Here is a 26,526-nt window from a genome sequence, read left to right as displayed (position 1 = left end):
GTTGGGCAAGGCCTCTCAGGCCGACTTCAACAACCTTGAACGGTGTCACATTCAGAAGCATCTTGCGGAAGGCTGTTCCACTTGGCCATAGTCCTCGGGGGGAAAAAAGGAATACCTAAAAAGGTCAATCCAGGCTTTCATAGGCCTCAGCATTTCAGTACGACTGCCCCGAAGTCCTCTAGTAGAGAGAGACTTTAAATATCCTAGTAAATCTTGACCTTCTGTTTTTCCTCATGTTCCTCTAGGTATTTGCTTCCCTTACTGGGCCAGACTGCCAGATATATTTGTATTTTCCTACGAGGTCTATTAGAATGTCTTGCATCCTCAGGGGTTCCCTCTTTTCGTCGTTAAACACCATTACCCCAGACTTGTCACTACTAAAACTCATGCCCAGGGTGCCCCCCTCCTCTCCGCATATTCCAGCTAGTTCCTGTAACCCAGTGGTTCTCAGCCATTGATGTTTCGCAGACCCCTTGTGGATCGCTTGAGATGATGGAGGACCCTGTTTGTGGTGAGGGGAAGGGAAAGTATAACTTAATTATGACAGTGATTTAATAAATTGATATAAGCAGGGCCTTGTGTGAAGTATACTTCTCTTTCTGACATATACAGGAGGGAACTCACCCAAAAATTGGAATGTTTCTTCACAATCTGAGAAAAGACAACTTTTACCTCCGGGCTTGACTGATAAAGCTGGGCTTCGCGGACCCCTAGAATACCTTCGCGGACCCCAAAGGGTCTGCGGACGCCCATTTGAGAACCGCTGCTGTAGTCTATCCTGGTTATCTACCATAAGTACTATGTCGTCTGCATACATCAGTCCTGGTATTACCGGTACTACATTTCTCCCTCCTTCCGTATAACTTGCATCAAAATCTAAGCTCTGCTCTAATTTCTTTTTCATTTCCCCGAGATATATCATGAAGAGCAGAGGTGACAGTGGACAGTCCTGCCTGAGCCCTTCCTTTATTGCTGCGGGTTGTGTGGTTTCTGCTTCCCGTGTTAGAACTATCTTATTGTCTGTGTACACCTGCTGAAGAAACCTAACCAAATTTGCATCTAATACCTCAGCTGACCCCAGTTTTTCCTGGCTCACATTGTCGTACGCCCCCTTGATGTCCAAATAAGCTAACCATAAAGGGGTTTGGTTCTTCATTGAGTGGTGATGAATAAGTTACCTTATAGTCTTATCTCTTCGGAATCCATTTTGGAGCTCATCCAGTATTTGCATATCTTCTGCCCATTCCTCTATTTTACGTTTCACTATCTGGACAGCTAATCTTTTACAGTGATGGAAGTGCCATTTGACCTTTTGGAGCAGGCCTTGTAGCAGGCAAAATGTTGTTTTGGAGCAGGTAGTGGCCCTTTTGGAGCAGGGTCCGGCATATGTTAGCATAATACTTGAAAATGAAATAATGCTGCGTTGCTACATAAAGCCCATCTTTATTATTGGAACACAGCGCCTGTCGCCTTTTTAAGACAGGATATATAAAATTCAACAAAGTAAACACACACACAAAAAAAAAAACATTTTTTAAATAAAGTTTATCTGCTCGTCAGACAAAAAAATACAATTAAAAATGTCACACTGAGTTCTGATGGTACAGAATATTTAGTTTTATCAGCCTGCACTTCTTTTAAGGTATCTGTAGCAGCACCTAACGACCTTCACTGTTGTGGAATGTTTTAGTTTGGGTTAGTGTTGTCTTTCGGACAGCAACTTCAAATATTGCGGTATCTGATATTCGCTTCAAAAATTCCGATTCATTTTCAATGTGCTGGTGAAGTCACGATCGGATCACGGCGAGTTAAACCGTTGAGTGCGCTCCTTGGCATGCACCGACGCGCTGCAGAGAAGTGACACCCGCGGAGCAGACACCGCCGTCGCGCGAGTCGCGCAGTGCTTTGTGCTCCGAAAAGGACGGTGAGGCTTTACCAGCACTACATCCAGAGTTTGGTACAACTAAACTATACTTTCTTTCAGCTTCGGTGCGAGCGCAGCCGAAGCTACAAGCGTGTGCATGGAGCCCGTAACGGTACCCGCACTGCACGAGCCCACGCGCGAGTCAGGAATGCACAGAGCATTGGGCTCGCGCTAGCTTTGACTTCGCTGGTAGCTATAGTCGGATGCAACCTAAGAACAATATTTTAGCTCCACCCACAAGCGCATTGCACCCATCTGAAGTGCCTCCGCCGTCGAGAAAGAAGTTCGCTAGCAACGTTGCTTTTTCTTCCTCCAGGAAACGTGTCTTAAACTGCTACAATATTTATTTAATTCATTCAGGACATTTAAATAAGTTAGAATACGGTTTTGTCAACGAAATAGCTGTTTAGTAAAGAAAGAAAGTCATATGTCCAATGTACCGTCTTCCCAATTCATTTTCTGTCCAAGATACTGTCTAACATACCGTCTAACATACCTCTCAGCAGTGTTGCGGAATGGGCACCTCCATTCCATTCCAATTCCATTTCAGGAATTAGAGTTTTCGATAATTCAATTCCTTTCAACTCCTAGGAAAGGGGACACTGGGCCCATTCCCACTCCTGGAGTGGTTGAATCGTTCCATTCCATTCCTCTAATTCCTAAACGTAAAAATTGACACTGTGCAATGTTTCCGGCATAAGCAGCATAAAGCTGATCACATTGTCAAACGCCTACACACTTGCAAAAAAAAAAAAAAAAAAGTTAAATGCCTCAATAAAAGCACTGATCTTACCAAGCTTACAATGCTGGATTGCCTGGGGCGACTCGAAGCGTCCGCAGCGGTCCATCACAAGGTGAAACAAGGTATGCAGTGACTAAAGTCAAAGAAAATGAGCGGGCATCCGCTAGCTTGTTTGTAACCCCAACCCACTTGAATGTAAAACATATAACACAGAAAACAAGCATAAGAACAACGACCAAGTAAAAGGCGGACTTAGACGTAAAAATGCAGTATAAAAAAAAACAAGTGTCGGAGCAAAGCGTGAGAGAAGAAGTGAGAAGTGAATCTCGCTTTGTTTTAATGCCAAAGCAAACCCAGATTTTGCACGTCAAAGGAGTGCACGCGAATGAACGCGGAAGGCAGCAGGATTGGCCACCTGCTAAACAACGCTACTCGAACTACAAGAAAACAATAACTGATCATCCTTCAGCGGCAGCGTGCGAGTCAACGAGTTATCAGAGCTCTGCGAGTTATGAATCGCCCCCGCTCCCAGATCTCAGTCTGTGCGCGCGCGTACATTCTCCATGCCGTCGCAAAGACACAAAAACAAAAAAAGTAATACAAGAAGCACGATGAGGAGCCGTGCATGGCGGCTTCTTTCTTTGCCACTCTTCGCTTCTTTTTTTGGTGCTAGGTTTCTTGTTTCGCTCTCATATAACACCAGTAAAGCCCGTCGTCTGCGCGTCCGTGAAAAGCACCACCACTACCCCCTCCCTCCTTTGGTCTTTGCTCTGACGCTTGTTTTTTGTATTGCTAGCAGTTCCCGCGCATTTCTTTTTCTGAGCAACTGACTCGCTGACTGGCTCCGTTTAGCTGAACGCCCCGCCCCCCCCCCCCCCCCCCCCCCCTAAAACAAAAATAATAAAGAACCAGGCCCATTCCATTCCCATTCCATTCCGGGCAAAAGGCGTCTAATTCCATTCCCATTCCATTCCCCTCATCGTTACCACCATTCCATTCCCATTCCATTCCGGGGTAGCAAAAATGCGGAATGATTCCGGAATCATTCCAACTCCGGAGTGGCAATTCCGCAACACTGCCTCTCAGCAATACTAAGCCTCGCGCCCGCTTCGAAATTTTCGTTGGCGATAGCGTCGCTGGATTCTCACGTTGTCGCGCAAAAACTGCTGGAAACGCAGGGCGATACCATCAAGATTTTGCGGCGTAACCTCGGGCACGTAAAACACGGTGCAAAAAAGTAGAATAATTGTCACGAGAAACTAGCGTCGCGTTGGTAAGGCCAGCAGCCATGTTGAGCATTTTTTTTTTTCAAAAGGATTGTGATTGGTCCACGGAATCGTGACGTCATGAAAACGATTGGCTGGCGTTTCTCGGCGTAGGATTACATTTTCCTCTGAGAGGCATTTCCGGTTTTTTCTTAGCTTGCAACCGACTATAGCGAACGGGAACAGGGCGGGCCAACATTGAAAACATCCACATGCTCGGCCTCTTTTTTTTTTATAGGCTGCTCAGTGGGATGGTTCTTCGCTTAGCCTCTGCGGCTTTGGTCTCAGATGTTGCTAATGTTGTTCCTTTCAATGATGATGATGATAATGCGCCCTCGCAGTTTCGGTTTGCGTAACAGTTGCGGCGTGGAAAATACCGCGGTACTGCCACGCGCTCTGATAAGACTTCAATTTTTATTTTTTATTGCTACATCTCATCTCGGCGCAGGCATGGCGCAATTCTTCGGTAAAATGACAATTTGGCGCTACATGTAGCAGGGTTGCGTCCTTGGCGCAATTTGGCGCAGCACTTCCATCACTGCTTTTAGAACTGAAGTTACCGTTATCGGGCGATATGACTTAATGTTGTCTTTGTTTCCTTTGCCTTTATACATTAGTCTTATTTTACTGTTTCCAATCATTGGGTACCACTCCGCCCATAATTACTCAGCTAATCACGTGCCGTAACTTCCATTTGCTTGTTTTTCCTAGTGTCTTTATGAGTTCCATGGGTATATCGTCCGGGCCTGTCGCTGTATCTGCTGGAGCCTTACTTTCTGCCTTTTCCCATTCTCTTGTGGTTGTCTTCATTGTCACACAATTCTGCTCCTTCTCTATGCTGCTGTCAGTGCTATCCACCGTCCCGCACTGCTCACGCTGGGAGAAAGCCTCTTTGATTGTCTCCTCAATATATTCCCCTGCCTCTTCCCTATGTCAAATAGATGAGTACCATTTAGTCAAAATTCAAGTGCCCAACCGAAATCTCGCACTTTCACTCGTCCTGTGCAACGGGTGAAGAACCGATTATTGCAGTTTACATAAAAATGGTGGCAAATTAATTAACGCTTTGAGTAAAAATGGTTCTAAGACACTGAGCACGATGCTCAGCATGCGGATTTAGACTGTAAATGTATTATGAAGGCGAAAGCCCTCACTCCGCTGATGCGATGTGCTTCGTGGCAGTCGCTTGCGTCGAGGGTGCAGGCCGCCACGATCCGCCTGCTATGCCAACTCCAAGCACCAGATCCTAGTGGCCGCTCAATGTTGAAACAGCCGCACTGGCTGCCTTCAGCCCCCCCCTACCCGAATGCAGAGGCACGGCTCTTCCTGACTGCCACGAGCTGTCGCTTCATGGCGGCAGCTGCCCTCACACTCACAGCGACAGTTCTTCCATCAGGAAGGCTGCGCATGCGGTAGTGTTTGGCGTTACCTATGCCCCTTGGCGCCCCTGTCCGACTGCGGCTGGGGATTGTCTTGCCTCGACAGCACGTTGGAGCCGGCCATCTCGGGCGGGCTCATGACTAGACCGGCCTGGTCTAGTCGGGGAGGGATGTTGGGCTGACGGAAGGACTGGTCGCCTTCCGTCAGCCCAACATCCCTCCCCCTTTTTGTTCCTTCCCCTTCTTTATAATAACTTTCGTTGATGCATATGTATGCACTAACGGGCCAAGGTTGGGTACATAAGCCATTCCGGTTTGGGCAGCATTGCCTTTTGTGACCCTGTATGCCCGGGTAATCCCCCCCCACTGAGTACAAATAAAGTATTAGTACAAGTAATTCCATGTACAAGGGGATTATTCACAAGACTAGATAAAAATAATGTTGATGGTTTATAAATATAATTAGAACTCCGTGTCTTCGGATAAATTCGAAAAACGCCCGCCGGTAAAATTTTTGTCAATTCGGATTTATTCAATAAACTCTGAATTGTTATATGCCCATGCTGCCGCCCCCCCCCCCCCCCCCCCACCCCACCCTTTCCCTTCTCCCCAGCAAAAAAAAAAAAAAAGGAATTTTTTTTTTTTGTACAATATGAGCAGGGCAGGATTAATGGTCCTGGGAAAATGACACCATAATTATCTTTCAAGCCTCAGACCGTTGTCAAAAGGGGGTCTTACTTACGGCTTGTCTCGTCAAGGTTGGTTCTGGGAAAGAGGTCATCGTACCATTCGTGCCACGACAAAAGCCACTCTTTTGGTTTCCAGTTTGGGCCATGGGATTTAGAGAAAAGAGAGGGTATGTTTCTGGGGTAACAGGGAAAGCTATATGGACTATAGAGATTGTATAAAATGGGGAAGAGGGGCAGTTGAGACTTCTCTATTACATCCTTAACCACTCCACCTCGCGTGGCCATGGGATAGATTGATGGGATGACTACGAGCTTCCTTGCGGCTACCTCCGGCAGTTTATTGATTTTAAGGTATCAACGTTTATCGAAGCGTGAGCGACTTTTGTCGTGGGACGAATCAGTATTCCCAATGACGCCGACGTCAAATTCAACTGAAGAAATCTTAATTGATACAAGCGCGCTTTATTTTTTACCTGGCATACGTTTGCGTCCGGTTATTATTTATTATTTTTTAATAGGAAACACTGCGAAATTAATCTCCGAATTTTGGAGAACTGGGGATTTACGAAAAATAAACTCCGATAAACAAAGAATTTTTTCTAAAAAATAAACTCCGAAAAACACCCTCCGAATTTCATGAAAAGTAAACTCCGAAAACACGGAGCCCTAAATATAATCAAACCCCCCCCCCCCCCCCCCCCCCCCCCAAATAAAAAGCGCTATGAAAAGAACTGCAAATAACGTCCGGTTTTAGATACCGACCGGCAGCCGGACCTTTGTCCAAAAATCTGGCCGTGTTGGTCGAAAGCCGGGCAGGTGGCAACGCTATGAACCGTGCAAGTAGAGGGTGCCCAGTTTCAGGATTTCAATTACTTTACAATATCAATGAGATTACCCTGAAATTTATCCATGGGCACGGAGTCTCACTCGGGAAACAAACAAGGTGAAAGGAAAGAAAATGATTCAAGATTACTGCACTTTTTTTCATGGTTTGCAAGTAGTTATCACTGGTATCTTGCCAAACCTGTTTGGGATTAGTGGCCAGCATAGTGGGCAACGTGTATAGGTCTATTCGATTCGCTTGAACTGGCTGAACTAGTTCAGCTGTGCAACATTCGATTCAACCGGAAGTTGCACGGCTGCTGCACTGGCACGTTCGATTCATCTCAGTTCTGAAAGAGTACAGACCCAGTTCTTCAGAACCTTGCACCGGCTCCGTAGTCAGTTCAGTAACCGTGCAGAAGCAGCCGATGAGGGCAGATGACACTCGCGGTTCCATTTCTCGGAGCTCTTGCTCAAATGTATGCTATGTTTAAAAAAAGCTTACATTTGCTCTCATTGATGAAAAGAATGTAGGTACTTTTGGTGGACCCAAGATCCTAACGAAGGGTAGGAATTAGCCCGAATATATATTTTGAAAGTGTGTTACGCAGGTTTGGCTCCCTGTGGTTAGTGTTAAGCTCATATAAATTGTCTTTTTTTGATGTTAGTGGTACTATGTTTATATGCTTAAGAAACACAGGAAAAGTATTACACTCCTAAAATATATTCAGTAGCTGTTGGATGTACACTGACAATTCTGATACATTGCAGGCATTGTGTCCCCGTAGCTGAGCATAATACTGCATGCTTTGTCCGCTGGTATCTGGCTGCCCACTAACGGGCCTGTTAGGTTTGAAGACCTCTGGGTTGTTGTCTTAGGGGGATTTTGGTGGGGTTGGACCGGGCAAGGAATGCGGGCCTTGACATGTTTATGAGTCCCGGACGCGACGGCAGTTGACGAATTCCGAGGTAACCCGAATATCAAGCACCGGGGTTGGAAATGTGGGGAGTCGGCGAGAAGTACCGCCGAGTCAGAACGACGCGGTGTGTGTGTGTGTGTGTGTGTGGGGGGGGAGTGCGGAGCGACCCAGCGAGGTGACAAGTGATGCTGACCAGACACCCGGGAAAGTGGGGACGATTCCTGGAATTTTGGGGGCGCGCGGGAAAGAGAAAGGCAGTCTACGCTGAGCATCTGATGGGACAAGATGCTACCAAGACTCAGAGAGGTCTCGCGTAGCTCATAAGATCCAAACCTAGTCTGTGAGTGTATGCAAATAAACCAGATATACATATTCGTTAACTTTATCTGGATGTGTACCTGTGTGTCAACGTCTCCACTTGCCGCACTTGCCTCCAAGAAAGTGTTTGCCGCACAAACGGTCGTTCGTGCGAGGCGACCATAATTTTCGATCTACGGATATTATTCACCTTCTATGTCTTTCAGGGTCTGCCGGGAACTTGTAGAAACTCACTCCGCTACTTTTCTTGTACATTTCGGTGAGATTAACGGCAACACACCTTCGCGGCATGCTTGAAATGCTACGACGCCCATGCAAAACGTGCGCTCTCTTGCCCACACCCCCCGGCTCCGGCGGGATCGCAGCGCCGTGACGTCAAGCCCGCGTGTCTGTCTATAGACCTTCCTGCGTGGCCTGGAATCGCTAAACTTTTAGTATGCAGAAAAACATGGTTTTTGCTCTCGCCACACTGCCGACAGCGTTCACGTTTTAATCGCAAATGTTGGTCATTCTAGTTTTACCTCTTCCATATTATGTTTTCCAGGTTGTAATGGTTTTTCTTTTTCACAAATATTGAATATTTCAACTACATCATGTACGCTTTGAACTCTCTTTAAACAGTCCGCAAATTTCAGTTTCTCAATGTATCTCGCTGTGATTTACTAGAGAGGTGCAGCTAGGTGGTGCAAGTTTGGAGTAAAAAATATCATTGAATGAACTTAGCTCGTTCAAAAAAGAAAAACCTGTCACGGGCAATCTACGGCGACATTTTTAGATGGTGCCACGACGGTGCTTGCCGACTTGGAAGGGCTGTCGATAGATGTTGCAACGTAAAGTATGAGAGAATGCGGCAGCTCGTTTGATCGTCTTTGTACAAGGGATGGGGGGCTCTGGGGGACTTCTTTTCATATTTAGTTTATTTAAAAATATCATCACACTTTCAAAAATTGAGCATTGCAGAGACAGGGACTGCACTGAGGAAAGGAAACATTTTTGGAAGATCGTCTACCAAGCTCGGTGCCGGGGCATCCTCGACGCTCCCAGCATGTGTCACCAGCATTGTGCAAACAGCACACGCCGTCTGCGAATGCCGCCATATATTGCCCCAAACAGGTTCTTCTTTTCTCTTTTTTTTTTTACCGGGGTAAGTTCAGCCTAGATTTCAGTGCGATACGTTGAGAAACCACCTTTTGCGGACCGTCTAAAGTAGGTTCGAAGGGTTAATGTACACACTGTGTGTGCCTCGCAACGAGTGCAGTATGGGAGGATAGAGAGAGGAGGAGTTCTCGCAGAAAATTGAGGTTAATATGCCATTAATGCCGGTCTCTCCAGGATCGCCGATGTCTGGATCGGCAGTTTGTTCAAATGGAAAGGCAAAATAGATTGTATTTCAGGAAGTCTGTCTTGGTTGAACCAAAATGCACGCAAACTCATGGAGTTGTTGAAGACGCTCGCGTGATCCGGAGGATTTCCATCTTGCACGACCGGTCGTACACAAAGACCCGATTCTGCGGGGGAAGAACGACTGTCCACTGCAGCATCGCTGTCTCTGGGAGAAGAGAGGGTAAGGTTCACATTACCTGGTGCATTACACAAATAAAGGTAGCACTAAAGACGAGCACAAGCAGAAGACACGAACCAAGCGCCGACTCACAATTCACGTTTAGTGAAGATTCAAAGGAAGATAAAGCAGAAGTGCAAGGACATATTGTCACGAATGACGGACGATAAGGCAGGAGAAAACAGAACAACTATAGATTTAATGGGTGTGAAAGTGTGCTTGAAACCAAAAAAGAACATGCGAAGAAGGAGCAGCGAGCGTTGTCACCAAGATTACACTGTTGTCTGTGTTGCTTTACTGTTCTAGTCTGTACAAAAGTTAAAAAGGGCTAATTGGACAAGCTCAGATCAATCTGAGCAATTAGTGGAATAAAAACACTATATTATCGGACAGTTTTCAAGTTGTGAATCGCGAGACATGTCTTTAAAGTTGCAAAATTCCTATTTTTTTTTTTTGTAATACGAACTTTGCGGCAGTCCTCTTGGTTACTGTCTAATGAAATATGTGCTCATGTAATCATGCCACTGGACATCAAAGGGTTACCGTGCCATCTCTCTAACTCAACGTCATGATGAATTTATGCAAGCCGGCAGAGACACATACTGCATAAATAGGGTTGTCGACTTTGTCAAACAACTACTTAAACAACAATTTCATCCGACATTTGTGAGGCCCTATGGAGCTGCTCAATGTGCGCGACACTTCACATTTCTCACAATCATCCTTTGCTTTGTGCTCTTAGTGAGCCTCTAATCCACAATGGCATCTGCCTCATTTCGACCCAGTGAAACCCTAATCAATGAATCTACCGGTACAGAAACATTCTAAAATGTATCATAAAATGAACAATATTTGTATTTTATAAAGCGGTGAAATATACATATTGCCGTCTGTGTCGTTACCATCACCACAATCGTCATCATAGTCAATATTATCATTATGAGCCTCATGAACTGCCTTAGCCCAAGGCATTAAAATTCCTTGATCTGGACCTGGCGATGCCAACTTCATTTCACGGAGTTACCGCTAAACTGAACAACTTCATGCGTCTTTCCATCGAAAAAAGGATTGAAAGTGTCCTCACAGATGAAAGGCACGACGGCCTAGTCCATTTTTCACGTGGAATGATTGGAAGTCGGAAAACAATAAAGTTGCTAAATCACAATCAATGGCAAAGCGTCTTTACTTTGAAAATGCTGAGAAACCGAAACTCAGGAAATTTGGAGCTACCAAGATGGCCACAAGCACAGTGCTGCCAGACCACCAAGCAGTTTCACATATCGTCTTTTGCAATGTTTGAGAAATTGTTGGTTTTGGTAGCGCTTTTGTATTGGCACTAAGATCAATCGTGGGTCACGTAACGTCAAGACATGCTGTCGAGTAATGTCACGTCATGTGGCCCCATGACATACTTGCGTGACTCACTGCGTCGGCTTAAATTGAGGACGTCGCAAGATTTTTAGCGTTGTTGACACCGTGACATCACATATTACTTTGCCCGTTGTAACACAACGACCGCAGCAGAGCACTAGAGTGGTGAGAAAACCTAGCAAGACTGACGTCATCGGTGAGGTCAGATGACCTTTCCTTGCCACTAAGCTAGCTCAAGGATGCCGACGATGAAGTCACGGCGCTTGAGACAGACAACAGGTGGCAGAGAGGTTCGCCGCATGCGCTGCGGCAATTGCTGCGTGTACTTTTTATAATAAATGCGGTTTACATTTACTTCTACACAAGTGTAATAACTGAATTTACGAGACAAGAAGCCATAGAAGTCTGCTCCTAACTTGGATTTCTCAAAAAGTGCTTCCCTTTAACCTGCAACAGGGTCACATTGGTTGAATCTCGACGCCACCTTAGACTGGAAGGAAATTCGGGAGGCTCGGGACAAGCACCCACCCAACGCCGTTTGAAACGTGTAGTATGTGTCTGCGTTGCGAATCGTCGAAACGATGTAGGCCGTGCCTCTATGCCGCAACAGGTCTGTCAGGGTTGCTGCCAGCGGCTCGATCAGGTCGGGGTCGAACACTAGGTCTGTGGAAGAACAAAGACTGAGTCATTCGCGGGACGCCCTCGGGGAGTTTGTCTAGTTGGGCGCATGGATCCACCGCAAAGATGGTTGCTACTCACTTTTAATAAATAAAAAACTCCCAAAAAACATTTTTTACACAAAAAAAAGCTTCCCCCCAAAAAATAAAAAAATGTTTAGTGCATCTCGCTGGGTAAGGAGCAATTTTAAGGGAAGTAAAGCAAGTTTTGGGGAACTCAGTATATGTCTTGTAACATAAATATTGCGCTAAAATGTTTTTTTTTGTTTTTCTTAAATGCAGTATTGCATTCTTACAAACGCTAAATGATTTATCCTTAGAAAGTGAAGCATCCAACGATCGAGGAGAGTTGGACGAGTGCCGTGCACCGACCTGCAAGCTCCCCCAGCCACACCATGCAACTGTGGAAAAAAAAAAAGAAGCAGAAGAGAAGACTGAGATGTTTGAAAAGAGTTTGCAAACTATGGAATCTTCAAAAACAAAGAAAAAAAATGATGCCGAAATCGCTGGTGTCATTACGCTGATTCTCGATAAAATTCATTATTGTACTGCCCGGCTGCACATCACATTTCAACAAGTACTGACCACTCTCAAAAACTTCATTTGACCACACCGAAAACAAACCATTTCAAATTTCCACCGCTTCAGTTATCCATTTCAGACTGGAACTCACTTCAAGAGAGTATTGTCAATATTCAGGAATCGTCCGGTTTCAGAGCTGCACTCGGCACCTCTTTTAATACTTAGCAACCTGACATCTTTGTGTTTTCCATTTCTTTAATATCTGTTGCGTATGCCCCCCCTTATGTAAAGCCCTGGGCACTTTAAGGGTATATTAAATGAAATGAAACATTTAGAGTAGGGGTTTGCTGTTTTCAGAGAACCAGTCTGTTCTTTCAAGCGTCGGCAGTTTCGCATGCAGCCACCGCAACTTTTAAAGGAGTGTGTGTTAACATGTCATCGTTCAACAACATCAAGAACACTGTAATCCACATTAATTTTCAGGCTTCTCTCCAATCTTGTACACTGTCCATCAATACACCTGACACATCAAAACACGTGACCACCCACTCAGATTGTGTACACCAATGTCTCTGATTCTGCAAATTCAAACTAACTACGGTGCTTTTTCATTCACATATGTAGCAACTAAAACATGGAACGGTCTACCGGAAAGTATAACATCAATGTCAAGTTTTCAAACATTCACCCTCGCCTGGCTATTATATATTCACTCTCAAACTTCACTGGAAATCAACTGACTGATGCTCTACCGATTCCTTCCTATTTGTTTTTTTCATTCATTCATTCAAGCTGCAGGCTTTACCAAGAAATATACCAGATTTGTATGTAGGTGATATGGTGCGGTAGAAATATTTTTATCATTATTATGTGCCTTTGTTTTTCCCCTTCATCTTTTTTCTAGTTGGCTAGAATAAACATTGGGTTGAAAGTCAGCGCTGTGTTTGTGCCTTCCTTGTTTCTTGCATCTGTTTTCTCCACCATCCTACCTTGTAAGGGAATCAACCAACTCGGCCAACTTTCTGCCTCGTATAATCTAAACCTTTCCTGCTTGACGATTCTTTGATTTGAATACAAAACAAATGCCCATAGAAAGCGTCGAGTGATGGATGATAAATGTAATACTTTTTTAATTGTTTTTATGGTTTGATTTATACCGTCGTAATTTAAATCACGATTTAAATTGTCTTTCTCCACCCTGGGGTTGGACAAGAAATGGGTGTTTATCGGCAGGGGCATGAGATTCCCCAACCTCCAGGGAGTGTCGTTCCAGTAAAAATGTTCCTGCGCCGATAAGGGAAGCCAACGGAGGAGAAACAGGCAGCCTCGCGGACAGTTAAGTGGGGGCCTTGTTCTGGCTCAACACCAAGTAAACCTCCCATCAAGTCTGGCTTTTTCTGAATCAAGGACGAGATTTCTCCCTTTTCCTCAATTTGAATAAAACTCGCTCGGAGGCTCATTTTCGGGGCTATATGCCCAATATATTTAACCTTACTTATGGTCCTCGAAAAAAAAAAATTTAAAAATGAGCTCTTTGTTGAGTCCTCGAGGAAGCAGTTCGGAAAAAATTGAAATTGTCCTCAGTATCCATTTAAAATTTGCAAAAAAAGTAAACGAAAAGTTATGTTTCTAACTTTTAGTCAAAGGAGGATCTTCCTTATATTCCACTTGCCTGCATTGTCGAGACTGGCCTAGTTTCCACGCCGCCGTGAAAGCTATAAGGGCGTGGCTTAGTTCGGCATCTTCTTCGCAAGAGATTGCGTCCCGACAAGATGAAGCCACATTTTTGCGTTGCAGTGTGGGGCCGAAGCACTGCGGAAGCTACGCTATCAACGACATCATGTAGAGCAGGTGATGCCAAGTCTGGGTGTTTTCATGTGGCAAATGCAGTTTTAGTCGCACCTCCGTCGTAAATTGGACTATTTTTCGCTATAATGCACACTCCACATTTTCCGCAGAGACCGGTCCCTTAGAGGTCAGCACGTATGTCCAAATTCTCGACGGACTCGCCCCGTACCTCCCCATGCACCACTGGAACCACTTTTTGGAAGTACCTCGCACCCGAGGCTTCCAGATCGTATGCAAAATGGTGCCTTCGCAGGGTTTTTTTCGTGCCATCAAACAGGCCCAGTCAAGTTGCACCCATGCACGACCAAACGTCCGACGGGTCGTACAAAGTGTCGAAGAGACGGCCGAACCCGATCGGCTGCCGGTCAATCACTGCGACACTCGCGTACAGCCGTAATTTGCTGGCGTCCGATCGGGTTTGGCTGTCTCATTCGCACATCGTTCGACCGGTCAGACATGTAATCGTGCATGGGTGTGGCCTGACACCAGTGATTATCATCCGTTGGGAAACACAAAGTGAGGACGCCATTTCGCGGTAACTGATATAAGATATGAGGGCTGAGTCTTCGAAAGGAATGAGGAAAGTATATTTACATTAAATAAAGATGTTAAGTAATAGGGCTAAGAGCGAGTTAGTGCTGGCTGACTTGACTGGCTGAAGGCTTGACAGGCATGAGACAGGCGCCAGACTAGAACGCACGTGCCGTCCGGGCCGGGCACGAGGGTGGCTTCTTTCTCAACTGTCACTAGGCACGCTCACCTGGGGCGCGTCAAAGGTAGTAGAAAGAAGAAAAGGAGACGGAGGATACCACGCACTCACACTGATAACTGGAAGCAACTGTCGGGAAGGTTTATGTACGTACCGACCTCTAAATGATCGGTGCCTGCAGCAAAACAATTAATTGCAAATCTACAATCGCGTACAGCCCCCGCATATGGAAGTAACAACTGGAAGTAGCAACAAGCTTTGAGCGAAGGTTATCACGTGTAAGTCCTAATCCACTTATAGCAAACTTCTAATATACGCCACTCGTAAAATATAGAGTAGTTTTTCCTATACCGTGAAGCCACTTATAACAGGTTCACATATAACAAACTTCTATTATAACTAGGGTTCCATTTTTCCGGGGTTAATTTTTCTTTCAATTTCGCGCTGCTTTTACTAGGCAAATTTTTTCCCACAAATTCTGCACTTTTTAGTATCATTATTTTTGGGGTTGGACGAAAAATCGGGGTTTCTGTTGATGAAAATGGGACATGGGCACGAGTTCCATCGACCTCCAGAGAGGCGTGACCCGAGCGCTTGGACAACTTCCCTGTGTCGACCAGAGACGGAAGCGAAATAAGGTCCGACCGAAGCAGCAGCCTGGTGGCCAGATCACCAGGGGCCGTGTTTCGACTCAACAGAAAAGGATGCTGTCTTTTTCTTCCTTTGAGGCTCAACTTTTTCTTCTACCAACTCAATCTTTTTCTCAATCTCAATTCAATTCAAGCTTCAATTAGAGATTTTTCCGTGTTCCCCCATCTAGATAAAATCGGGGGTTAATTATCGGGGTGTATCGGTATTTACCGAAAACACGAAACCCAATTACAACGAACAAAAAAGAAGAAAGCACAAATTTCGAGCCAGGCTTATTACATATTATTCGTTCTTAATAAACTCTCGATGAAATGATCACACTTTGCAAAATGAGTGGATTACACTGCACGTTTAAAGATTTGTTGTAATTAGGGTTCCGTGTTTTCAGTATGCACGGATAAATCCCGAAAAGTAACCCTGACCCGACGTGATTATTACTGGGGAAAACAGAAAAACCCGGAGTTGTAGTCGTACTTCAATAAAAAAAAAACCAAGCTTCACGGAAAGATACTTTAACTCAAAGCTTAAATTTAGGGTTTGTCGGTATTTGTTGCAAACACGGGACTCTACCCACAATTAGGGTTCCGTCAGTAAATACAGATAAACCCCAAAATCGACCCCCGAGCTGATTTGAGAAAAATCGGAGCTGTAAAAAACAACCCAAGAAAGAGGAAAAAGTCCAGGCATGGCTTACCGGCACCCAGTACCACGTCGGTCCCTAAGTGGTCCTCCTCGAGCTGCTGGCCCCAGCGCAGCGTCTCCACCTTGACGTCCGGCATGGACGGCCACCGGTTTGTGGCCACGTTTTCTTCCACCACCCGGAGGACGCTTTGATGGCCGTCGGTGAAGGTGTAGCGAGACGGCCGACACGCCCGGCACACCACCAGGCCCGTCAGCCCCACGCCACTGCCCAGCTCCAGCACTCGCCTTCCCAAAGAAGAAACTTTTGAAACTGTGGCCCCTAAACGAGCTGCGCTTAGACCGTGGCAACTGGGTTCCTAGCGGGGCAGCAATCTTGGAATACGTGCACAAATACTAATTCTTCCAAACTGCGGTTCGTGGCCAACGCAAATGGTTCATGTTTTGGTAACTGCTCGCAACGTGTCGGGCTTTCCTTTCGGATTTCCCCCCCTGGGTCAAGTTCATGCGGTGAAGTTGGGGCCCCGCGCTCCAAAGGGCTGTTTTTTAGTTTATCGTAAGGACTCGACGGATGATGGTCGACAACAAATCTGACGAAGCATGGTGGACGATTGCGACATATTGTCAGCGCATTTCACTACTGAAACACAAATCCATTTGTATTTTCATACAGAAATACAGATACCCATCTCAAAGAGAGTATCGCAACAAACCAAGCCCGTTTCTTAGGATGATGGCCCACGCTACTCTCCCCAAGCTCCCAAATTTCCTGGGTTGTCCCTTACCCCCAGTGAAGTGTTATGTAAAGGGACACTAACACCCCTTAAAATTTGTTTTATTTCTTGCCAGGCAATTTATTATGGTGTCGGAAGACTACCCAATCAATATTTTGCTACGGCGTCCCATATATTTTTAATAAAGTAAAAAGATGCAACTGCTCAAAACTGAAATCGAAACTGGACTGGGGAGGAAGAAGAAATATAGAGGAGGAGAGAGTTGGCGGAAGTCACGTGGCTGGCTTCAATCAAAGTATTTGCGGCTTTTTAGAAGCCACAAAAAATAGGTGTCATTTTTTGCTTCTATTTTTAATATTAGGTGTGTGCCATCGATGACCCACAACTTTGATTAGCTTTGGTGGTTGTGAGTAAACCATAGACAACGGCTCGTGACCATGAAGAAGACAGTAAGCACGACTCGAACCGGCCAGTTCTCGATCGGTGGTTTTCGGGCCGGAAGAAAAGAAATTTGAGCCGCAAATTGTGCTCCGAGTAGTTGGGCTCTTTTGCGTCATGTAGAAATCAAAACCTTGACGAGCATAAATACCCGTCAGTGTCCCTTTAAGCAGATTTTGGGCAGATCTGAGACACCCACTGATGTGTAGCTATGGGCCAACCACTCTGCACTATCTTGAAAGTAAACATCTTCGACAGAAATCTGTCTGGTTTGGGGAACAATTCGGAGAAAAGGAAACTCAAACCAAAAGTTTATAAACAAAGAGTTCCCAACGTTTCGGGGTCGACTTGACTCCTTCTTCAGGGGTGATTAAAAATGGAATGCCACAGCACAAGCTTCGACCTCTCCTTCCTCTTCTACCGAGGTGATATTTTGTGAACGTGTCGCAGGCCATGAACGTAAATAGACAGTAAGGCCCCAAGGGACCTGTTAACGTTCCCCGGTGTATTCTGGATATGCCACGACTTCAAGAACAGGCGTTTTCGAATATGTGGCTCCGTGTCTATCACGTGCGCGTTTCCGAAGTCGATCCAATGATCAAATATCTCACAATGTTCCGCGACGGCGCTACGCTCACGATCGAAATTGCACACATCGTTCTGGTGCTGGCGCATGCGTTCCGGAAAAGATTTAGTTTCACCGATGTAGGCGGTGGGGCACTCTGCACACGGTATCTTATAGACCACGCCTTGTGCTTTCCCTTTTGGTAGGCGATCTTTCGGCCTTGGCATGAGCCGTCCTAATGTTGACACTGGCTTGTGCGCCACTTGGATCCCTTCTTTTCGCAGCGCGCGCGCCAATGTCTCGCTCGTCCCTTTTACGTAGGGGACGCTGATGCGCGCGTGCTGCAAAAAGAAGGGATCCAAGTGGCGCACAAGCCAGTGTCAACATTAGGACTGCTCATGCCAAGGCTAAAAGATCGCCTACCAAAAGAGAAAGCACAAGGCGTGGTCCATAAGATACCGTGTGCAGAGTGCCCCGCCGCCTACATCGGTGAAACTAAATCTTTTCCCGAACGCATGCGCCAGCACCAAAACGATGTGTGCAATTTCGATCGCGAGCGTAGCGCCGTCGCGGAACATTGTGAGATATTTGATCATTGGATCGACTTCGGAAACGCGCACGTGATAGACACGGAGCCACATATTCGGAAACGCCTGTTCTTGAAGTCGTGGCATATCCAGAATACACCGGGGAACGTTAACAGGTCCCTTGGGGCCTTACTGTCTATTTACGTCCATGGCCTGCGTCACGTTCACAAAATATCACCTCGGTAGAAGACGAAGGAGAGGTCGAAGCTCGGGCTGTCCCATTCCATTTTTAGCCACCCCTGAAGAAGGAGTCAAGTCGACCCCGAAACGTTGTGAACGGTTTGTTTCTAAACTTTTGGTTTGAGTTTTCTTTCTTTTGACTCTGTAGTATACACATTGCTGTTTACAAAGTACGTAGGCTCCTGCTTGGTTGCACGAATGCCAGGACCGCGAGGGGTTCCTCAACTACTGGATCTTTGAGACGGAAGAGAAATCCCAGCTCACAGTTCCATTCCCCAACGGTCTTACAGATGCTCTCGCTGCTCTATGTGGAACGGGTGCAATTGGCGACAGCTACAACTTCAAAACTCTACTTCCCGGGCTTTAGATAAGCAGCCGAGGGAGGCTCGGGCAACATGTTTCGCTCCGTCATGGACTGTTTTCACATTCAATACTTCTAAGCTCCGAAATGGCAGCAGTGTGGTTATTCTCAGGCATAGCTCTTTGAGTGACTCTAGCTACGCTAAAAAGTGTTTAAAATTGCCGCTGCCAGTTATATGAAATATTAAATTGCGCGAAACTCTTTTCTGTCTTCCAGGAATGTGAAAACAGTCGCGAGAGAAAAAAACAATATCACCTGACCGAGTCATTCAACATCTTATATAAAGATTGGGAAGTCCGAGTTTTTAATTGGAGCTATCGCAATTTTCGCCCGTTTCGCACAAGGCCGCAAAATGGTGGCACACGCAAGATGTCGCGTCAAGACTCCAGGCGTAGCTTAGTTAGTGACACTATCTGTGCCTTTGCTCCGTGAAAGACACACGTCGTCATTTTCGTCTGCCGTTGGCTAATTTGCGCAGGAAACATCGTTAAAGTGCATCAAAAAGCAAAGTTTGTACTGCAAGTTAACATGTGGCAGACTAATATCAAAAGTTACTCTTTGAGGCTGAGATTCCAAGATGTGAAACACCTCGAACAAGGTTGCTCCGGCGTGAGGAGTGCAGGCAAGCTAGGCCGTGTTCCAAAATTTACTCGATTCTATTCCAGGGTAAGGGTTTTAAACGCTTGGCATTCTAAAACTTACCCGCGCCCAGCGTTTTTCAGTCTGTGTTGTCACGTGACACGACCCGCCGGAGTAACTCTGATCTTTTTGGGCAAGATTTGGAACACAGCCCTAGAGAGTTGGTGACAGGTTAAGAACTCAGCCCTTTCCACCCCATTGTAGCAGAGTAAAGGTTGCAGAGAAGACAACCTCGTCTCCAGCTCTGCTAAAGTGGGAAGAGCTTCCCCTCTTAACCTGCCACCAAATATACAGTATGGTATTTCGTGCAAGTTCAAAAACCCCACATTAGGATGTAACCGGGGCACTGCGTTTGGGAGCTTTTTACAGCGGAGCTCTTAGGGGCTAGGTTCCCCAGGATCGTGTCCGGTATGTCGACACAAACCTGCCTAGACAGCTACCGCCATCTATAAGCGACGGCGGCAAGCACACAACCTGTATGGTTTCCGCCGTTGCTCGTAGATGGCACCAACCTTTCCGGCTATAATAGAATGGATAGTTGGGTGCGTTGGTGGGAATTCATCGTAGGAAACAGTGCGAAAAACAGACGACGATGAAGAAGAAGCACACAGCGTATCGAGTAGAGCTCCGCTGGTCTTCCTTCTTCACGAGAGTGGAAAGGCTGAACGTTTTTTTTAATTCGAGGCTGCTTTTTCAGGTTTTCCCAGAGATTCAGCGAGTCGTTTATTGAGGCTTACATTAAAGGGCGTCCCAACCTCCAGTGAACGGGTGCAAATACCGAAAATGTGCCAATAGATAAGAGGTTCCCAAAAAAAGCAGCATTCTTGTGGACATTGGGCGCTGCATTGTGGGCGAACTCAAAATAAAGCTGCGGATACAAATTTGTTTTTGGGAACTTCAGAATTTTCTTATTCAAAGACAGCAAATCGAGTGCCGGTTTGTCCGAGTCAGACTTTTAACATTTCTCAAAACTGCATCGAGAGGAGGAGAGCTCGTCATGCAATGGAGAGGCTTTGTAAAGTACCTCTGATTTTGAGTCTAAAAAAAGCATTGTAAATGTGCCAAAAAAAAAAAAAAAAAGAAAAAAAAAAAAGAAATGGAAGAAAGGTTGGTTATTAATATTTCCATTCAATCTGGAGAGCTTGCAAAGCGCTGTAATGTTTCAGTTAGATAATGCGGAGGGCAAGTTTGTCTGCTTTTTGCGCAGGGGGTAGCGGTGACGTCAGAACGCTGAGCCCTGATTGGCTGATCGCGACCCCCTATCTGAGCGTCGTCTGCTCCTTTGCAACGTCGTTTGCTCGCAACGTCGACTGCGTCTGTCTTACCTTTCCCGCGACTTTCGGAAGTGCAGAGGCCAGATTCACGAAACAATAATCTTACGCCAAGAATGTGCGTAAGACAAAACTTAAAAACTAATTCGTATTCACGAAACGAAATTTTCGTAAGTTTTGCGCAGGTTACGACGAAATCCTACGACAGCTCCGAAGCTGTCTTACGCACTTCTTACAATCAAATCAGCATGGCCGACAGCGTCGCGATCGCGACGACCCACGGACAATTATTTTTCTATGTGCGCTTCTCATGCGTCCCGACTTCAAGCAGCAAGAAAAAAGTAAGAAGTGCTTGAAACAGACCACAACGAACAATAACGCTGGCTCCACAAACACCCGGGAAAAGCTCCAACGGCCACGATTCCACCGAACGCACCAAGCGAGCTTCGGCATTTAGGCCTAGAAGGCATTCTGCGACTCGGCGACCGTCTGCCCACTACCGGCTGGCGTGCTGAATGGAATATGCCCGCGCGACCCTTGTGAACCCTTCCCCCAATATACTTCGATCGCTGACCTCAATTTTAGATCAAGAGATCAATTTCTTCCTCTTGTTATCTCCTTGTTTCCCGAGGTAACGGTTACTCTCGCCGGTGAAAAAGCGGTAAATCTCCGACAGATGCAGGAAAGGTAAAGCAGCCATCGCTTTGACTAGCAGACGTAAAGCAGGCGACGTTAACTGCGCCAACCCGCCGACGCCGTTAAAGGATGAGGGGTCTTGCCGCACACGAAAGGAGGGAAAAAGTATTTGGGAGGGAACTTGTGGGGCACTAACACGCTCACTCTCGGTTCTTAGCAAACAAACCTCGGCGCCTCGGGACACCTCGCCAGTGAGTCCTTTGACTTCCCTCCTTGATGCGCGTCTGCTAGTTGTTAGACAAAAACAACGTACCGCTCGAGTTATTTCGTCTGCCCTCTCTGAAAGGCTAAGTCGAGCTCGCACGTAAAGACCTGCACTTCCGAAAGTCGCAGGAAAGGTAAGACAGACGCAGACGATGTTGCGAGCAGACGACGTTGCAAAGGAGCAGACGACGCTGAAATAGAGGGTCGCGATCAGCCAATCAGGGCTCGGCGTTCTGACGTCACCGCTACTTCGTTTCTCATGCGCAGAAGATGAAAATGAGCCCACTTGCGAGGCGTATTGACTTACTCTCTTTGGAAAATTACCGGGGCACATCGCTCGAGAAGGTGCACATCACCCCAGCGCCGCGTGGAATACCTTCACGGAGCATGGTACAGTACCAAATGCGCGCGTTTTAGGTGCGACGGGGAAGCCTACTTGCCACTCAGGACTTGCCGGTTCTCCAGACACCACTCTGCCAGAAACTTGGAAGCCTTGGGCACGGGAAAACGAAGAAGCAACAACAAAATTAGACATCCATCTGTCCACGAACATTACCGCAAACAACTTCATTTTCGTGAATTTAGTAGGGTTTCAGAACTATTTCGAGGGCACAAAAACGTCTCGGGGTGATAGGATACAGTATCTGTTACCATGGGAAAATATATTCGCAAGATTAATTTTTCGTCAAATTATTCGAGTCCCAAAATTACCACAAATGAGGTCCTCCCGAAAATCAAGTTGTTTACAGTATATATTTCGTGGCCGCCTATAGTTTGTCGCAACCTAAGAACTGCAGGAGACAGAGTCCTTTCCTCTTTCCATATTAGCAGAGCGAATGCTGGAGAGAATGAGAGAGCGCATTCCAGCGTTTGCAGTGCTAATGTCGACAGAGGGAAGGGCTCCGTTTCCTGCTCTTCTTCAGGTGCAATGCACTATTGACGCTTTACAGCAGCGATGCATGGGCGCCGCCATGACGGACCTTCAATTTTTGTTTTCTCTTATTATCTTTACTTCACTTCATCGTTACCATAGTAGGCCAGGTTTTTGCCGTATTAGCTTCTATTGTGTTCTTTGTCCCAACAGCCTTTATAGAGGCACGGCAATGCCCGTTTCAGAGGCTCGGAATCTCGGCAAGACAAGAGAAGGTCAGCCATGGCGGCTGTAATTGGAACGTGTGTAAAGCATCTATAGAAAGCCCAATGTTTGGAAAAAGTTGCTTCCCATAGGAAAACTCGTTCGTCCACTTTTTTTGCGGGGGTTACGGCGACGTCGGAATGGCGAGTTCCTATTGGCTCCGACTGAAAGATAGTGGGTAGACCTCGAAGCAAGCTGCCCTCGAGGTCGACCCACCACCCTTCGATCGGAGCCAATCGGAGCTCGGCGTTCCCACGCTGCCGCAACTCCCGCAAAAGAAGTGGACGAACCTGCACTCCGCGTAACTTTGTCGTAAGTTTTAAAGCCCATGGTACGGGGCCCGAAGTGCGTCTCCCACAGGCACGTTTGGCGTCTGCCCATACGGCCAAAGCGAAGCGGCAACAAGCGACACCGTACAAGCCAGCGAAATGTTGGCGAAAACCACGAGCCGACGCGAGCGTGGTTGCCGAATATTCTAAAGGTAGCACACTGCACAGCGAAGTGCAGCAGAATGGGCGTCTGCCACATCCGGTGCTGCCGCCAGGATCTCGACTGGAGACAGCGTGACACCGGGCGGAAGTGGAGGGAGCACTTTTTTGGAACACACCAGTCGGAGTTCCAGGCACCCTAGTGAAATGATGATATTCCGCCCAATCAGTGTGTTCTTTCTTTTCAAGAAAGCACAACGCACTTGGTTGCAAGTATGTGAACCAGCCTTCAGTGTCTGCGTAGTGCACAAAAATTTAGATTTTCCTCGCAGGTTCCATTTACCCGCACCTATCGTGCCGGTGCAGTAAAGTGTGGGGCAGTGTGGTACACGTATCGAGATACGACCGTAGGTATGCCACCTCACACGTTTCTGTGCCGGTGTAAAAGGTGCGGGTAAATCGAACGAGCCTAGCGACAACAAAAGTCTGCAATTCATGTTTTGTGTCTCACTCCCCACATTGCCAGGAGTGCGACGCCAAGACACTGGGAAAAGTCGCCCCGTCCGAAGGGGGCCAAATTACCGAGCTTTGTCGTGGCACTCTCTTAAGGCTTGTATTATTCACCGACGTTGAGCGCAGCGAGCCTAGCATAGTGCAAAACGTGGGCTTTTGATTGGCCGGTGAGCAGGAACTCGATATATGCAACCAATCAGTGGTGTGTTTTATAGATTTCCATCCTCGTTGAAGCGCCTCACCCGGCGTAAGATTGTAGGGGAGGTCACCGCCCAAACTCGGCTGCAAAACGTCGGCGAACCTCTTTCGTCCTCTGGCACTCCGCGCAGTGGAGAGCAGCCTTCACTCGCTCATTGGGAGCTAATCGCACCATCAACTTATACTCCAAAAGAGCACGGATGGAAATTGCAGACAAGAGACGCGGTTACAACCAGCGAGTGCAAAGCAGACAACATGTAGCTGAAAATAATTGCCAAAAAAAAAAAAAGATATTACAGATGTTTTATGTTTGCGTTTATTTGTTACATTCGATTGGCAAAAATGAAAGAGTCATGCCCTGAGAATTCGCGCAGAAAAAGAGCGCGTTGCTTGGCTCGGAAACCTCATCTGCTAATGCCGGGGTGGAGGGAAGTGTCCGTCATGGCCGCCTGCCATTTTACGTGCCACCATCTGTCGGCTCTTGTGCCGATCGGGCTCCTTTCATTAGCAGATGGACACCGTAGGTACGGATTTCAAGTTTTTGATTTGTAACTTTTTATTTGAGCAAGTTTGTTCAGTGAAGTTTTATTTTTCTTGCCTTGATGCACATTCTTTGGCCACCTTCGTACAAATTTTGGGCTCAATAGGTCTAGAAAGTGATTTATGCAGTCCCTTCAAAGAGCTAAGAATCTCTTTGACCCAAATGGTAGACCAGTTACAATGTGGTCTAACAACCAGAGAAGCCACAACTTGGAGGTTCTTACAGCTGGAGGGATCTGGGCAAGCCGTGCAGAATGTACCCTTGCCCCGAGGCACTCACCTGCCACGCCCTGAGACCGGTGGTGCCGTCAGCGACCAGGGCTTTCGCCTCTCTCACTGTCACCTCCATGTCATGGCCATCCTGAAAAACAAACCAAAATATGCTAAGCAACTTAACGTGTTGCGTGGATTTCACATAATGCCCGTTGGAACCACACTGCAAAAAATGCATCGCGCAAGTACACCTTTGGTGACCAACAGACACCGCAGCATTACCAATCGCGAAATTCTGTGCCCACAGAACATTTCCGAAACTGGCACTTTCCCAAATTCTTAAGGGGGGACATGGGCCTAAGTTTTAAATTTTTTTTAAAAAACTCATTTTTCAATTTTGAGGTTTTCAGTTTTAGAAACTAATTATACACCCTTACACTAAATTTCATAACTATGCGCCAAATAGTTACGTTGATATTAAATATTTTCAACACATTGTGAGGCAGTAACAAAGTAAAGGAGTTCAATGTTTGAATGCATTTTTCTCAGTTTCACTTTTTTCTGCAAATTTCATACGAAGGAATCTTTTGTCCGAAGGTAAAATTATTCTGATATCATAATCAAGGTGTTTCTGGACTGAAATTTACTGGGGAATCGGGCTATCCACTTTATTTTGTTTTACATTAAAGTTCTCATTAAGAAAAAGACATGTTTTCAAAAATTGACATAGGACAGATATGCATCTCATATTTTGAGGTACTAGTCACTCTTTCTGAAATATTTACATTAGAGTTATAGATAGCCTGAAGTCCCACATCCCCCACTTTATACTCAAGCAGTTAAAATGCTGCTTAATAGCTTCATTTGCATATCATAGATTTCTTATTGAAGAGTGACACATCTCCTTATGCAAGTATGTGAAGTTGTCTTAGGGAGCTGAAAGTTTGCACAGTACACCGCTGCAAATTTCATTCCGATCACTTGAGTAGTTCAGAAGTTCAACCTCTAGCCAGTGTCCCCCCTTAAAATGATTTAACCCTTTGTGGTGAGACACTCTGACCGACCTCACGGTCACTCCAACTATGACTGCTCATTCTAGAATTGCAATTACTAATCGGCTAAATGACGTTTTCATACTAATTTTGTTCTGTGTTGAGCTTGACCCCGACATGCAAATCGAATGGCTTTCCGAGCAAGATTTGAACTCTCGAAATTTTGCGCTGTAGTTACCGGAGCTCGATACGGCGTGAAAATGCTGGGCGAGCACGTTGGAGACATCTCTGACCGACCCAAGGGGCAAATTAAAGACCGGGATAGTGAAACCACGGTAGTTGCCTTTTATTTTTCTTACACAATCTCATGCCTCTTTAGCTACCACAAAACTACTTACAGAGGAAATATGTTTAACCCCCGATTTCTTCTTGGACTGTTTTCTGGTTCAACGAGCTTGCACTCGTTAGACCAGAATGACAAACGAAAAAAAGAAACCGTGACTTTTGTGGGGCAGATAAGAGTTCTATGTCAAAGTAAAACAGAGCTGGTATGAAACAAATAATGAATGCATCGTGCTTAGATTTTGGTGAATAAACATTCTGAGATGCTTCAGAAGGTTCAAGGCATGCGCGACATGCATATTATTTATTTTTTAGCCGTACACTTCCGAATATTCATGGTTATTTGGCCGAATATTCAGGAAATTCCGAATATGCAATTCTCAAATCGAATCTGTTTCGAACAAGGAAAATATTTAATTCATACTTGAATATTCTAAATATTCACACACCCCT

At 46.0% G+C, this 26,526-nt stretch overlaps 2 protein-coding genes across 4 annotated transcripts in view; one reads left to right on the top strand and one right to left on the bottom strand.

The window, feature by feature from the left end:
* Positions 1–13,125, top strand: part of LOC115309046 (dihydrofolate reductase) — a 36,984-nt gene extending 23,859 nt beyond the window's left edge. The window contains exon 5 of the mRNA XM_029967195.3: positions 11,989–13,125. Within this exon, the coding sequence (XP_029823055.3) occupies positions 11,989–11,995 (7 nt within the window). The 3' untranslated portion in view covers positions 11,996–13,125. The remainder of the gene's footprint in view (positions 1–11,988) is intronic.
* The window catches only part of LOC8053207 (protein-lysine N-methyltransferase EEF2KMT), a 40,066-nt gene continuing 22,967 nt past the window's right edge, over positions 9,428–26,526 (bottom strand). For all 3 annotated transcript variants that reach the window (XM_040212810.3, XM_042288302.1, XM_029967193.4), the window contains 5 exons: positions 24,807–24,887; positions 22,149–22,204; positions 16,093–16,325; positions 11,520–11,654; positions 9,428–9,608 (listed from right to left, as the gene is read on the bottom strand). In XM_040212810.3, coding sequence (XP_040068744.1) covers positions 9,490–9,608; positions 11,520–11,654; positions 16,093–16,325; positions 22,149–22,204; positions 24,807–24,887 — 624 coding nt within the window. In that variant the 3' untranslated portion in view covers positions 9,428–9,489. The remainder of the gene's footprint in view (positions 9,609–11,519; positions 11,655–16,092; positions 16,326–22,148; positions 22,205–24,806; positions 24,888–26,526) is intronic.

Source organism: Ixodes scapularis, unplaced genomic scaffold, assembly GCF_016920785.2.
Source record: "Ixodes scapularis isolate PalLabHiFi unplaced genomic scaffold, ASM1692078v2 ptg001612l_1___fragment_2___debris__unscaffolded, whole genome shotgun sequence".
Classification (NCBI taxonomy): domain Eukaryota; kingdom Metazoa; phylum Arthropoda; class Arachnida; order Ixodida; family Ixodidae; genus Ixodes; species Ixodes scapularis.
This window is presented reverse-complemented; position numbering and strand designations above follow the sequence as displayed.